Raw genomic sequence first — 15,617 nt, 5'->3', positions numbered from 1 at the left:
TGGATGAATGCCTCTCCACGTTGTTGTCGATCGTGGGAATTGCGTGGCCATACTTAAACCACGCTGGCCAGGACCGGTTCGGAAATGACCACTGATGTTGAACGCGGACAGGAATGGATGTGAGGTGGCGAGACGTTTTCCTTCTCTCGCCTGGTTACGCATGAGGTCGTGGTTTCGGTCCCGACCTTGACGCCTGTTGTATATTTGGAGTTTTCACGTCTCTCTCTTCCCGTGGTCGCGTGGTTTTTTTCTCCGGGTCCTCCGGTTTGTCTCTCAACATTGAGAATCAACATGCGTTTGGATTATTTGGCTGCTATACATTTCCACGTGATAAAACCACTTCGTTGGGCTATCATTTGTGACCTGGCGGGTTCGATCCCAGACCCTTACGACGTCTGTTTAACACTACTTAGAGTCGCCCGCGTGATCTCTCTCTCTCCCCCCGTGGTGGCCACGTGGATTATTCTCAGATTTCATTTCGGTTCCCCACCCTCCCCCCTTCCACATTGAGCGCGTTCAGATTATTTGGCTGCGATTATAAATTCTCACGTGCGATGATACGATAAAAATCCACTTCGATCAGCTATCAGGTGTGGCCAAGCAGCCTCAGAAAAGAGAGCGAATGGCTCAGTGGGAATCCACGTTGATAGGTGACATCACCTTTAAATGTGTCCCACCCTGAACGAACAAAAACGCGAAACAGACGCGCGTGGAAGGGATCGGAATCAAACCATTGTGTTTAAAGCTGGACAAATCCGATGAGCTACGAAGCGCTTTGTTCACAGACGTGCACGAGACCGTGAATCTGCGATGGGCGAGATGGGGACGCGTAGATTCTCGAAGCGAAATGAAACAGCAGAGGGGGCTCTGCGCAGTGAATGAGATGCGGTGGTGGGTGGGGTGGACGAGATAGGAGTGCAACAGCATAGACTTCATGGAGGCTGAACCAGGACACACGGGTGAAGCCCGGCAACCCCCTCGATCAACCTCGCCCACTTTGCATAGTACCGCCCACGACCCAGGTAACCCCGCTCACGACCCAGGTAACCCTGGCTAGTCCCACCCACTAGTCAGGTAACCCCCGCCCACGATACGTATAACCCCGCCCACTACTCAGGTAACCCCGCCCACTACTCAGGTAACCCCACCCACCGCTCAGATAACCTGGCCCTCTGCCCAAAATCATGAGTCGCTGTTTGGAGCCAGATGATGTTTCTTTTTTTAATGATATTGGAACAAAATCCTGCGACTGTGAAAAGCAACAAGTCTAAGTGGGGGAGGGTGAGGGGGGTGTGGGAACACTTTCTGAATCACCGGGACGCTTGGTGTAGCTTTATTAGAGTGCAGGAGGATGGAGCCAATAGAGGATTTAAAGGCATTAATTCTAAATTTGAAGCTTTCGTGACTGGAAGGATTCATATTCTTAGGTTTGTTCGGTAAAGTCACGCAGGTAAAAAATGTAAATTAATAAAAGTAAAATAAAACAAAATAAAAATCACGACGTTTCGTCGTGATTTGTGTTGCTTCCGAAACGTCGTGATTTTTATTTTGTTTTATTTTACTTTTATTAATCTACATTTTTTACCTACGTGACTTTACCGAAAAAACCTAAGAAGATTTAAAGGCAGTGCATGGACTGCAAGATAATTGAGGACGACAGGCCAATATAATTGTGATGATCCACGGCCAGGCTGGAGGAGGGCATGGGATGAAGGCGGAGATTAGAAGCAATGGAGATGATCATTGTATAAGAGAGGCGTGAAGTTATTGGAGAAGGCTGTGGGAGAAAAGAGGAGGCGTGGTGGGAGCAACGGTTGTGTCTTACTTCACTCCGAATAAGCCTTCGCTTTGGGACAGAAAGCTTGAGTTCGACTCCATCACGTACGTGTACCACGTTGGTAGCAGGGCGTGCTCAGAAGCACAGCGATAGCAACATACTTCTTATACATTGAGGTATGATTTTGTTATACAGTATTGTATACACGTGTGTGTGTGTGCGCGCGTGTGCAAATAGAAAACTTTCACAGATATTTTTTACTTTAGAAAGACTTGGTCGCGTCTGTCGGGGCTTACTTTGGCTCAGAGCCCCACTTGTCAGCCGACTCACAAGGGCAGCAACAGTTCTACCAAGACTCAAGAGTAGACCTGTTCAACTAAATCGTACATCCTTCCCATATTTGTCTCTCGCCACGTAAAACAAAAGTAGTGTAGATTCTATTGTGACGCAACCCTTCAGCCACACGCACGGCATTCTGGGAGTGCATCTCATCATCAGCAGCACTGCTTCTCTGTACGAGCACAACCCTGGAACGGTTTCGACGCTCACGATCTCATCAGCAGTCAGGCTTGCTCGAACCGATACTGGCGAAACTGCCCGATGTTGACGGGCAATCAGGAGCCTCTCGTGAGATATGAACGAGTGAAAGAATCGTATCGCGACGACGTGCCGTTTGTGCGTGGCGCGTGCGGCGTGTCTGTGGGCCATCTCTGACGCCTTCAAACTAAACCGGAAATATTACATCTGGCACTGTGACGTCGAAGCGTGGAGCCCACCCCCAAAGCGCGGGGCCCGGGGCGGTCGCCCCCGATTTGCCCTACCCGAGGGACGGCTCTGCGTGTCACACACACACACTGCGGTGTGGTTAGCGAACCTATGCCACGAACCCTGGCCTCCGCAGTTCGAATCCTCGCCGTGGCTCACCCCAGTGGCGATTATCTGATCCGATCCTGGGCCTCTCCTAAATCGGCTTAGCTGCAAATGGTTACTCATCAAGACTTGGAGAGACAAAGACGGCCGGGCGTAGTTCCGGGGCACACCAACTCCCCCTCGGGGGATCTTTGTCCCACGTGGCAGTACCTGATCCAAATAAATATCTCGCGTGTACTTATTTTCCCCACGTTAGATAGAGCTCTCTTAATTTGAATCGGCATTCTAATACATCACGTGGGATGCGTTTTGCAATAATCAGGCAATTTCTGAAGGTAACGAGATGAATTAATTTGTGTTTGAATGGTGGTGGGTGGTGTGGATTGGACTTGGGGAAATCTTGTTCTGCCCGACATGACCTACCACTGCCTCACGTTCACAAGACACACATCCACTCCCTGCATCACCAGTGATGTAAACAGTATCCCTGAACTAATCACTCGCGACTCCACAAAGACAGCGACTGTATTTACACGATGCAGCACGTACCATACATGTCATGAGGTATACACACGGTACACGGTATCATACAGCAGCACAGCGTGCAACGCATCGTACGCAGCAACAACAACCGCCCTTCGCTACTAAGTGGCGGCGATGTCGCCACGGCGCTTGTGCCAGGCTAGGTACATTAAGTCTCCAGACACGCGCACGCACGCGCGTCTATTTTAAGGCAAAGTGATCCCTGCGCTTAACGAAAGGTGATTAAAGATCCTGAGCTGGAGGTGAAAATTCCACATTCCTATGGTGGGGCCAAAGTGTTAATTTGGTGACTGATTCATGCGCACGTGCATAAAAAACAATAACACCTACATCACGTGTCCCCGCGCAGCCTCGAGCAGCGATGTGCTGTGCACGGGTGGCCGTTCATCCGAACAGTAACCAGGCTACGGTGCATTCCGAGTGGCTTGGTCACAGGCGCAATTATAATTGAGCCCAGGTCAATTATAATCATGCCCAGCTCGGTTATAATTACACACACGTTTTGGTTAAACGTTCGTGAATTAAACACGTGGGATAATCGCTGCTGGGGTGGAACAGTGGCGCAGTTTGGGTCTTGAGTGTACCGAACCCCGGTGACCCGAGTTCGATTCCCGGCGAGTGACATCTGAAACTGGTGCATTTAGTTTAGAGTTAAATTGTTTCGTTTCTATAGTTTAGTTTATTTTTGCGGGATATATGGCCGGAGTGGAGAGTGGGTGAGGGGAGGCGTGACGTCCGCACGATCGGACCTGGCTCAACGATGCGAGATGCGGATGTCGTCACCGCCACGCACTTGCCCGCCGCCCGCACGCCAGCCAGCCAGCCAGCAAAACTTATTCCTATTCGATTAGCCCCACCCTTTCTACATCAGTGGTCCCACCCAGTTCCTACAGCCCCGACTTTTCCGGTGGAACTAACCCCACAAAAAATGCAACCGTTTAATTTCGCTCGTAACACCGACAACGACCGCGACCTCCAGCCGTGGCGTCGGCGAGTCGCAAATTGCCGGCAGAGTCGAACAAATTGCCCCAAAACTAAAACCCCTCACAAAGTCCCCGCATCTCCGCTGCCACCGCACCACCTCCGACGTCCTCCAGCCTCCACCGCAGTGTTAGAGCACGCCGACCCACGGCCGCGGCAGGCCGCCGTGGGGACGCACGGTGAAGAGCACGGCACCCGTGGGGTTCACCGCCACCCGCACCGTCTGGCCCTGCAACCGCAGGAACGTCGTGTCGCCCGGCGGCAGCGCGACCCGCACGGCGCACCGCGGAGTGCACGCCCGCGCCACCCTCGCCCCCAGCGGCCCCCAGGCCGACAGGGACACGCTCACCAGCACCGGCCCGCCAATCTGGTTGCGGTTCACGAGCACCACGGCCAGGCCGCCCGCCGCCAGCTCGCGCCGCCACATGTCCACGTTGTTCTTGAGCTGCGCGGGGGGCGAGGGTGGCAGGGGGGTGGGGGGGTAACGGGGTAGAGGCACCGCTATGGATCGCTTGCTCTCACAGCACCGCTAGTGCAAGGGCCCGAGACAGCTCTAGACAGCTCCCTCTAGAGTCTAGAGGGTTGGCGGTAAGACTCGGGTCCTGGCATGTGACTCAGTATTAGCGTTAGACTCGGAGTTAAGCTCCAAGTCAGCATTAGGCTTCGTGTTAGGCTTCGTGTTAGCGTTAGACTCGATGTTAACATTGGATTAAATGTTAAGCTGCGTGTTCGCGTTAGGCTCAGAGTTAGATTCAGCGTTAGCGTTAGGCTCAGAGTTAGACTCAATGTTGGCGTTCGAATCGGTGCTCGTATCAGGCTGAGAGCGTTGCCGTTCGGTCCGTGCGTGCGATTGAGCACCGGCGTAAGTCGGACGTCGTTTGCCCGGAGCGGGCGCGCACCTTGGCCACGAGCGTGCCTTGCCGGCCCAGCGGGTCCTGGTTGACGGCGATAGCATGCGGGTTGAGCAGGACGTTGCGAGAGAACCCGTCGAGGTTGCGCAGGTCATTGGACATGATGAGCGGCGCCGCCATGATCGCCCACAGCGCCATCTGCGTCACCTGCTGGCTGTGGCTCAGCCCGTAGTTCCCGATCACCAGCTATGGCGGCGACACACGGAGGCACGCGCGAGATTGTGAGCAAGCCACTGCTACGACGCGTCATAGTGTTGCGGTGTCGTGGTGGTGGTGTTGTGGTGGTGTCGTGGTGGTGGTGTCGTGGTAGTGTTGCGGTGTCGTCCTGGTGCTGTTGTGGTGGTGTCGTGGTGGTGTTGTGGTAGTGTTGTAGTGTCGTCGCGGTGTCGTCGCGGTGGTGGTGTCGTGGTGGTGGTGTCGTGGTAGTGTTGCGGTGTCGTCCTGGTGGTATCGTGGTGGTGTCGTGGTGGTGTCGTGGTGGTGTCGTGGTGGTGTCGTGGTGTCGTCGTGGTGGTGTCGTGGTGGTGTCGTGGTGGTGTTGTGGTAGTATTGCAGTGTCGTCGTGGTGGTGTTGTGGTAGTGTTGTAGTGTCGTTGCGGTGTCGTTGCGGTGTCGTGGTGGTGTTGTGGTGTCGTCGTGGTGGTGTCGTGGTGGTGTTGCAATGTTGTCGCAGTGTCATCGTAGTGGTGTTGCAGTGTCATCGTAGTGGTGTTGCAGTGTCATCGTAGTGGTGTTGCAGTGTCATCGTAGTGGTGTTGCAGTGTCATCGTAGTGGTGTTGCAGTGTCGTCACGGTGGTGTTGCGGTGTTGTCACGGTGGTGTTGTGGTGGTGTTGTGGTGGTGTTGCGGTGTTGTCACGGTGTCATCGCGGTGTCATCGCGTCCGTCCAGGCCCAACCATGTCTGGGTCGTTCCAGCCACCAGGCCCGGCGGCGGGGACGATGAGGCTCTGGTGGTTTGCGGCCCAGTCGGCCAGGCTGCGCACGCTCTGCCACGAGTCCTCCACGTCCGCCGAGTTGCGCCACTGGTTACAGTAGCGGCGGATCTGCGTGTAGTTGGGCTGCATGGCGTGTAGCGCGTGGACGCGCGCACACGGAGGAGGGTTGCGGCGCGAGTGGCGGTGGCGGCGGTGCGAGGAGTGGGGAGAGCGGGCAAGGGAGTGAGGAGGAGTTTATTTAAGTTTCTTGTTTAACCAGGAGACCAGGACGGAGGCTCGTTCGCAAGGAGTGACCTGGAGCATTATTCTGCCAGTAAAGGCGGGAGATGATTGCTGTGCGTATTCACCATTGAGTACTGTAAATGCAGATCAGTTTCGAGTTTGGCAAATGTGGGCCCTGACACCAGCACACAATGGCCTAATCTTGCGAAAATTAAGGGCGGCCACTGGAATTACTAGTTACTCAAATGGCCCAGGTCTCAATGACTCACCCTGGTCCCTTAAGTTCTCACCTGGTTAAACAAAGTGAACTCGATACTATCGTGATACCCACGCGTGCGTGCATGCGTGCATGCGTGCGTTACCTTGATGTACTCTCCCCACGAGTAGAGGGGCCACTCGCACGAGTAGACCATGGGCCGCCCGGTTGCATTGAGAGCAATCGACATGTTCTTGTAACCTACAAGACAAAGATCCCCCGTGTAGCCTTAACAGACTGTCGGGGCAAGTGCTGTTAGCGAGCGCCTATGAAGGCCGGCACGGCACACGAGGGGGTGGGTGGCCAACACCACGCCCGGCCGCCTTTGTCTCCCTGGGGAGCGATGTTTACACACCACCACACCAGGTACTTATTTTGAGGACGAGTCGACCTAGGAGAGGCCCAGGACGGGTTCAGATCACCCGTGACTGGTGTTGGCCGTGAGCGGAGTTCGTAGCGCAGCAAAGCGCTAACCGCTCCACGGGAACAAGACAGCGGTCCCCCCCTCCGCCCCCGCTCACTTTAGCCTCGCAGACCGTTGCGGGGGGCGGCGGGGGGGCGAGTGTTAGCAGAAGGCACTGCCCGATTGTGCAACTGTGCGGCGAAGGCACGCGCCCTCGAGCGGTGCAACCCACCCTCCACGAGCACGCTGATGTTCGGCAGGTTGCAGCCGTCGAACTTGAGCAGGTCGACCCCCCACTCGGCGAAGGTGCGCGCGTCCACCTCGTAGGAGCCGTAGCTGGCGGGGTAGCCGGCGCACGTGTTGGGGCCCACGTCGCTGTAGATGCCGAGCTTGAGCCCGCGGGCGTGGACCTGCACACGCGCGGGCCGCCATGGAGAGTTTACACACGCGCACACGCACGCAAAGATCCCCCGCGTAGCCTTAACAGGCTGTTGGGGCAAGTGCTGTTAGCGAACGGCACACGAGGGGGTGGGTGGCCAGCACCACGCCCGACCGCCTTTGTCTCCCCAGTGGCGATGTTTACACATTGCACCAGGTACTCATTTGAGGCCGAGTAGACCTAGGGGAGGCCCAGGACCGGTTCAGATAACCGTCACTGGGTGTTAGCCGTGAGCAGGAATCGAACCCGGGTCGCCGGGTTCATAACGCAGCGCGCTAACTGCTACACTACCACTCCCCACAACATACACACACACACGCGCACACACGCACACACGCACGCGCAGGATCCCCTGTATGTAGCCCACGTGGCCAGGACCACGCCCTGCTGCACCAGGCTGAGTCGACCGAAGGGAGGCTGAGGACTGGTTGAGTAATTCGCCACTGATGTTAGCGGTTGCTGGGCTGGGATAGAACTCGGGTCGCCGGATTTGTAGTGCAGCGGGCTAATCACTACATGCCCGCCCATATACACACTCACAAGATGCCCCTCGCAGACATACAGACTGCTGGTGCGAGTGCTACTAGGGAGCAGTTGTTAAGGCTGGTACAGCACACGGGGGACATGAGTTTGATTTGCTTCGACAAAAATGTTCATCAACACGCGCGAGACTGAAATCTGTAATATTCTGAGCTGGAATGAGCCAATTAAAACGAATGAAAATCCAAATGTCACGCGACCAATACTTTTAATTCTCAGAGATGGGATTTGGCCAAATTAAGTGCAGAACAATAATGTATTATGGTGATATTGTTCGTTGTTGCCTGGGCTGGCGCCATCAACTTGCGAACACTTGGGAACCCGGTTTAATCACGCGTGGCTGCCTGCATTCGAAGCACGGGTCTCAGCAGGTCTGGTTCGACGCTCTGACCTCTGAGCCAGCCTGCCACCACCAACCCCACGGGCAGAACACTTCAGCCTGCAATCGCCCCCGCGAGTCGCTCCACGTTATTATATTACTTATTTGTGTTTCTTGGTTCTTTCGGTAAAGTCGCGTAGTCTACGTAGTCTACGTGACTTTACCGAAAGAACCAAGAAGATGAATCCCTGCAGTCACGAAAGCTTTAAATCGAAATTTAACTTATTTGTTATCGAGAGAGCACCCGAGGTGTCTTGCGGAGCACTTTACGAGCGACAGTCGACTTTACACGTCTCATCTCAACACATTTTAAATGACACCCCCAGTGTCAGCTGCCCCTGCGTTCGCACGAGGCGACTGGCCTGAAAACGGGCATTGTTCTGCCAACAGGAGGCGATGATACTCCTTGCAGAAATCTACCCGGTGGCGCCTGGTGGAGGGGGGCGGTGGCGGCGGCGGCCATCGCCAATCGGCGGGGTGCGTGCGACGGCCTCACGTAGTCCGCCAGGGCCTTGATGCCAGACGGGAATCGCTCGGGATCGGCCTGCAGGCGGCCACGAGCGTCGCGCTTGGCTGCCGGCCAGCAGTCGTCGATGCACACGTACTCGTAGCCGGCGTCCAACCAGCCCTCCGTCGCCATTATGTCGGCCATTTCCATGAACAGCTTCTCACTGCGGTGGGGGTGGGGGGTGGCGGAAGGGAAGAAGCGGGTGAGGGCTCGTTCGTTCGTGCGCGTGTGAGGAGTACAGGTGGTGCATCTGCCAGTCATCTCAGTCAGTCAACCCATAATGCCTGGGCCTGTCCCGTGCCCTCCTGCCAGAGGTCGCAAACGGGTTTTGATTCCTTACCCGTACCCATATCCGGCCGGACCAGGGTCGCAAACGGGTACCCGTACCCGTACCCGGCCGGGTATGGGTACCCGTACGCTACCCGTACCCGTACCCTACCCAAAATGAGTGACAAACGGTTACTCCCCAGTGACTCACGGCCTACCTGTGTAGGGGTTATTACAAACCCCTACACAGGGCTGTCGGCACTCACATACACGGGGGGTCACACCGACGTCCGCATCAGTTATTGCCCACGCCCCCAGCCCTCGGAGGCGATCCCTATAAAAGGTGGAACCCAAAGAGCTCGAGTTGAGTTCGACACGAAGCTGACCAGTGAAGATCCAAGACTCGGAGATTAGGCCCTGGGACTCCCCGGTCTCGCCGTCCTTATAAGGGCCGAGCCGGGTAAGCCAGTGGCGCGGCCCAAGAGCTTCCAGACCGCTGCCCTTATCAGGGCAAGGCTGGTTAGCTGGTGCCGAGATCTGTGCTTGCCAGGGCCAGATCAGTCAGCCTCCCGTAGCCCAGTAGAGGAGGACTGGGGGACAGGACAGAGGGCTTAGTACTAGGGTGGGTTTCCCATAGTACGGGTGAAGGGGCCGATACCCCTTCAACTATTGTACCTGTCCCAGAGTTAATAAACAGTGTGTCTCAACTTCGACATCGTCTCCTCCTCTACTTACTACACCTGTACCCGTACCCGGCCGCATCAGGGTCGCAAACGGGTACCCGTACCCGTACCCGGCCGGGTACGGGTAGCCGGGTATCGGGTAGGGTACGGGTATCGGGTACCCGGTTGCGACCTCTGCCTCCTGCCAGCGAGCCTTCGAGACTTCAAGTGGTGATGTCACCGCCACATAGTGGATAATGGCTGCCGTTATTATTTGTAATGTGTGTGTTTGGGTGTGTCTGTGAGTGGGCAAATGTGTGTCTGCATCAGTATGTGAGTAAATACATTTTTCTGTGTGTACGTGTGTTTGTGCATGGGTTTGTTGAGTGTGCAGGAGTTGTGTGTGTGCGCGTTTTGCGTGTGTATGGGTGTAAGGGGGGCGGTATTGTTATAATACTCTAAACACGGGTCCTCATGGCTTTACCGGGGTTCAATTCCCAGCCACAGCTAACATCAGCAGTGACCAAGTAAGCACGCAACGTTACAGCAACTATGGCATGTGTTTGGAACCGTTAGCCCAACATTGGCCCATTGTTAAATGTCCACTGGAAACCTGTGTTTGATTCCTACCCACAGACGCACACATGAAAATCTGTGACCAAAGTACTTGTGCCAAGCTCGATGCACTTTGAGAGGCCACAGAGACGCACCTGATGCAGTTGTCCGGGTCGCTGCGGCAGTCCGTGTTGCACATGAAACGCTCCCAGTGTAGCCAGCCCATTGGAGGGGTAAGCGCCAATCCATTATCCAGGGCTACCACGGGGCCCCCGAACATGAAGAGTCCCAGCAGCAGTGGCAGCAGCCGTGCAGCCGCCCCTCGAGACACCTGACTTGGCACCTGGACAGGCATGACACCTGCAGAGACACGGATATATATCCCGCGCTTAAGCCAAACGGCCTATTCAGACCCTGGGTAGTGTCACACGTTTGGCAAGCAAACACACACACACGCGCTTAAAAATTTGAACATCGTCCGAATGATACACACGGGGTGCCATTGTGAGCGTCATCACTCAGGCAACCTTGAACGTTGGGCCAAAGTTGGGCCAACGATTCAAACCACATGCCTACGTTGGCCCAATGCTGCATGTTTACTGGGTATATCCATAGTCATAGAAACGATAGCTATATTTCTGGAATGCGTCGATGGTTTCCCACACACACGCACATAACAGGATGCACCGCCACCATCCCCCCCCCCCCCCCCAGCTTGGAGGAAAAAGTAAGTCGTCCGAGTACATGTGACACGGCCCCCATGGTGTTCTATTATGTGCGTTGGACAACATTTTTTTACGGACAAATAATTTTTTATGGACAAATAATTTTTTATGGACGAATAATTTTTTATGGACAAATATTTTTTGACCGATTTGCGGTCCGAATTGATCGACGCATATCATGCCCAGGCGAATAGCTCAGTGGGCTGTAACATGGTAAGATAAAAAAATAAACTTTCGTGTTATTAGCATTTTTTTTCAAGTGTTTTGTTTACCTTTCCAATAAATTTCACTCCTGTCGTGTTTTGCCCCTACTGGGCATCTGTGAAAAAGAGCTTCATATTCCTCCAGCATAAATACATATTCCGATTCTGAAGACACCACCACCGAGCGACGTACACGACCGTGAGAAAATGCCCTCTGCTGAAGAGTGTCCGAAATGTACGTCCGAAATCGTGGAACTGCCCCTGTTGATGAGCGATGTCACGACCACCGCCGAGGGTGATCTCCGTCACTGGGGGAACACAACGAGAGCTCTGCGCTAGAAGAGTCACCGTCGTCATCAACGAGCGCAAATCACCACGTGGACTCCGGTCATCCTCGCAGCGGTTGTTGGCTGCCCATCGACGGTCATCGCGCGCTTTCAGACGCGCTTCTGCGGCCGTCTGGAACGCTCTTCCTTCCGATATTAGGAAGCCACTGGAGCTATGCACTTTTAAGTCATCATCTAGATTGAAATATCTTAGTTTGTTGTCCTGCCCTCACGCCTCCGATGAGAATGGTTGGCTACGTACAGCGCGAAGGAAGTTCAACATACACACATACATCACGTATTGCGACTGTAATGTGACTTGTGTGATTTGACTGTTCGCCCAGAGTGGGGTGCAGGGTGGGGTGAAGCGTGGGAAATGCGGGGAGACAGGAATAGTGTGCGGTGGTGGATCTGCGTGGGTTTGCCTTTATCTCTTTGTATGGGAGAGCAGTCGTTTAGTGGTTGGCGCACTGCGCTACGAAACTTGACCACCCGAGTTCGATTCCCGCTCACGGCCAACATCAGTGACGAATATCTGAACTGGTACTGGGCCTCCCCTAGGTTTCGGTGTGGAAGTAACGTCACCAATTGTAAGAGACAAAGACGGCCGGGCGTGGTTCTGGCCACACCGCCCCCCCCCCCCCCCAGTGTACCGAGCTGACCTACCACGTGTGCTTCCATGCGACACTTGCCCCAAGCGTCTGTTTGGGTTACACGGGGGGCCTTTATATTCGTCTTTGTCATACATCATACATCAGCTGATCTCACCTGAACCGGAACATCCGCATGCCAACAACAAGGACGAAGACCCCATGAGATTATTGGGGCTTTTTCTTTGTGTCTGCTGGCACGGCACACAAGGGCATGTGGGTAGCCAGCACCACGCTTGGCCGCATTTACCTGCCGAGTGGCGGTGTTGACACACCGGGGAGAAGACACGGTCGGCACGAGGGATGAGGTTGGGGTGAGGGCTCGGGTTAGTTTGCTTGTTAGTAGCCGAGTTCGTTTGTATGTATGTTGAACTTCTTTCGCACCGTACGTAACCAACCGTGCTAATCGGTTTTGCCGGGGAAGGACAATAAACGAAAAAGGTTAGAAATAATGTTAAGGTTATAACCCAGGTAGGGGTAGGATCACCGGTAGGATTAATTTTTGGGGATTGGGTTTTGGTTAGGGGTAGGGATAGAGATTGGCTTGTGGGTTGATGTCTGGGTCTGAGATAGGATTGAGGTTATAGTCAAGTCGCTGTCTGGGTTCGCGTGCCAGTCTCGATCAATTAGAAGCGGCTCAGAATCATAATTAGAATGTTTATTTATACTGGAGGAATCCGATGAGCTATAAAGGAGTTTTTTCACAGTAAGGGGCAGGTTAGAACGTTACAACAATACAAATATACAATATGAGTGCAAAGTATACAAAAAACAAACAAAAACCTTTGAAAAACTATAAAAATAAAAGACTGTCCTGTATCTTTCCAGGTAAAGCCCCCTGAGCTATTAGCTTCTTCTTTCAGAAGCGACCTGGCCACAAATGGTATCTCGACGAGAAGTGGCTTATCACGTGGAAGTTTATAGCAGCAAAATAATCTAAAAATAAAAGGATGAACCAGGCAGACACTGAGACAGACACGACACATGAAGACACGGACATTCGCCAGGAAGACAGAAACACGGATAAAGGAGACTCAGCAAGGAGACGGAGAGACGTGGGGACACGGGGCCACATCAGAGAGACACGGGGCACACAGAAAGACATGGGACACACAGAGAGACACGGAAACACACAGAGAGACACGGGACACACAGAGAGACACGAGGACACGCCAGAGACACGGACACACAGAGAGACACGGGACACACAGAGAGACACGAGGACACGCCAGAGACACGGACACACAGAGAGACACGGGGCACACGGAGAGACACGGGACACAGAGAGACACGGGGACACGCCAGAGACACGGACACACCACAGAGACACGGACACACCACATAGACACCAGGGAGACACGGGGACACGGGGACACAGCAGGGAGACACGGATACACGCCATAGAGACACATCAGAGACACAACAGAGAGACACACCAGAGACACACAGAGAGACACAGAGAGAAACGCCAGAGACTCACACCAGAGACACACACAGAGAGACACACGCCAGAGAGACACGGGGAGAGAGACACAGAGACACACACAGAGACACACGCAGAGACACACGCAGAGACACACGCAGAGAGACACACAGAGACACACGCAGAGAGACACACACAGACACTCACCAGAGAGACACACACAGACACACACCAGAGAGACACACAGAGACACACACATAGACACAGAGACACACACGGAGGCTCACCAGAGCGAGGTGGCACAGCGACAGGAGAAGGGGTCGTTGTGGTTCTGCACGCTGCGCTCTCAGCGCCGAGTTCCGGGTGAGGAAGCCGCCGAAGCCCCCCGAGTGGCCACGCGGTGGCGCTGCGGAGTCGACGGCGGTGACTCCTCGACCATCAGGAGGAGGAGCTCTCGTACTCTGATGGTGCATTGTCTTTGAACTGTGCGCCTTTTGGCGTCATCTGGTCCAACACCATGTGAGACTAGGCTCTAAGGAAAGCTGTCTCGGGTGTGGACAAATCAACTTCAAGGACGGTGCATACATTATCAGAGTTGTGTTTTTTGTTTGCATTCCGACTGCAGGTATTGTGGTCAATGCAGACATGACTCCTTGTAAAAAAAAGGTGTCAGTTTTGTTTGCCAGATTAAAGGGTAAAAAAACAATTATCACTTTTTTCTACTGGCAAATGAGGTTCCAATGGTGTAAATTCTTGCCCCGAGCTCTCATACTCTGATGGTGCATTGTCTTTGAGTTGTGCGCCTTTTGGCGTCATCTGGTCCAACACCATGTGAGACTAGGCTCTAAGGAAAGCTGTCTCGGGTGTGGACCAATCAATTTCACAGACGGTGCATACATTATCAGAGTTGTGTGTGTTTTTTTGCATTCCGACTGTAGGTATTGTGGTCAATGCAAACATGACTCCTTGTAAAAAGGTGTCAGTTTTGTTGCCAGATAAAAGGGTAAAAAACCAATTATCATATTTTTCTACTGGCAAATGAGGTTCCAATGGTGTAAATGTTTACCCCGAGCTCTCATACTCTGATGGTGCATTGTCTTTGAATTGTGCGCCTTTTGACGTCATCTGGTCCAACACCATGTGAGACTCGGCTCTAAGGAAAGCTGTCTCGGGTGTGGACCAATCAACTTCAAGGACATTGCATACATTACCAGAGTTGTGTTTTTTGTTTGCATTACAACTGCAGGTATTGTGGTCAATGCAAACATGACTCCTTGTAAAAAAAGGTGTCAGTTTTTTTGCCAGATAAAAGGGTAAAAAAACAATTATCATCCTCCTCCATCATCAAACTAAAACACTCAACTACCTCGGTTTTTTTAAAGATAAAATAAAAATGTCAACCAGGCAAGGCGCACTGAGCTACGTGGCTATTGTTTGTTTTTCAGCAGCGGCGGCCTAGCGATCGCTGAATGAGATGGCGCTTAACGCAAGTGGCTTGTGGCCGTGTGGACGTTCCGAGCGAGTCGTCAATTTTCTCTCTCGAGGCGAGATTCTGGAGGTGGAGGGGGAAACACGGAGGACGAAAAATCCACGCGAACACGGGGAGAGAGAAAGAGACAGGCGAACTCCAGACGTCAAGGTGGGGATCGAACCCACGACCTCCTGTATACCAGGCGAGGTAGTTAACATCTCGTAGCCACCGTGATGATGATGATGAGAGACGCAAACTCCAAATATACAGCAGCAGGCATCGTCAGGGTATGGATCGAACCCACGACCTCCTGTAGACCAGGCGAGGTTGTTAACATCTCCTATCCACCGTGATGATGATGAGAGATGCAAACTCAAAATATACAGCAGGCATCGTCAGGGTGGGGACTGAACCCACGACCTCCTGTAGACCAGGCGAGGTAGTTAACATCTCCTAGCCACCGTGACGATGATGAGAGAGACACGCAAATTCAAAATATACAGCAGCAGGCATCGTCAGAGTGGGGATCGAACCCACGACCCCTGTATACCAGGCAAGGTAGTTAACATC

General features: G+C 53.5%; 1 protein-coding gene across 2 annotated transcripts; it reads right to left on the bottom strand.

Annotated features, from left to right (window-relative positions):
• Positions 1-3,154: 3,154 nt before the first annotated feature.
• LOC133349994 (alpha-galactosidase A-like) lies at positions 3,155-13,957 on the bottom strand. Of its 2 annotated transcripts, none has more exons than XM_061563921.1 (8): positions 13,864-13,957; positions 10,405-10,609; positions 8,754-8,928; positions 7,132-7,309; positions 6,603-6,697; positions 5,980-6,141; positions 5,071-5,268; positions 3,155-4,616 (listed from the first exon to the last, which is right to left on the bottom strand). In XM_061563921.1, exons 2-8 carry the CDS (start codon positions 10,602-10,604, stop codon positions 4,302-4,304), a joined length of 1,323 nt encoding a protein of 440 aa, XP_061419905.1. In that variant the 5' UTR covers positions 10,605-10,609; positions 13,864-13,957; the 3' UTR covers positions 3,155-4,301. The 2 variants fall into 2 exon arrangements, with proteins under 2 accessions (XP_061419905.1, XP_061419904.1); XM_061563920.1 differs by lacking the exon at positions 13,864-13,957 and adding an exon at positions 11,371-11,465.
• Between the last annotated feature and the right edge of the window lie 1,660 nt (positions 13,958-15,617).

Source organism: Lethenteron reissneri, chromosome 32, assembly GCF_015708825.2.
Source record: "Lethenteron reissneri isolate LAM-NWPU_2019-01 chromosome 32, ASM1570882v1, whole genome shotgun sequence".
In the NCBI taxonomy this organism is placed as follows: domain Eukaryota; kingdom Metazoa; phylum Chordata; class Hyperoartia; order Petromyzontiformes; family Petromyzontidae; genus Lethenteron; species Lethenteron reissneri.
Note: the sequence above shows the minus strand (reverse complement) of the source record. Positions and strands in the feature narration are given on the sequence as shown.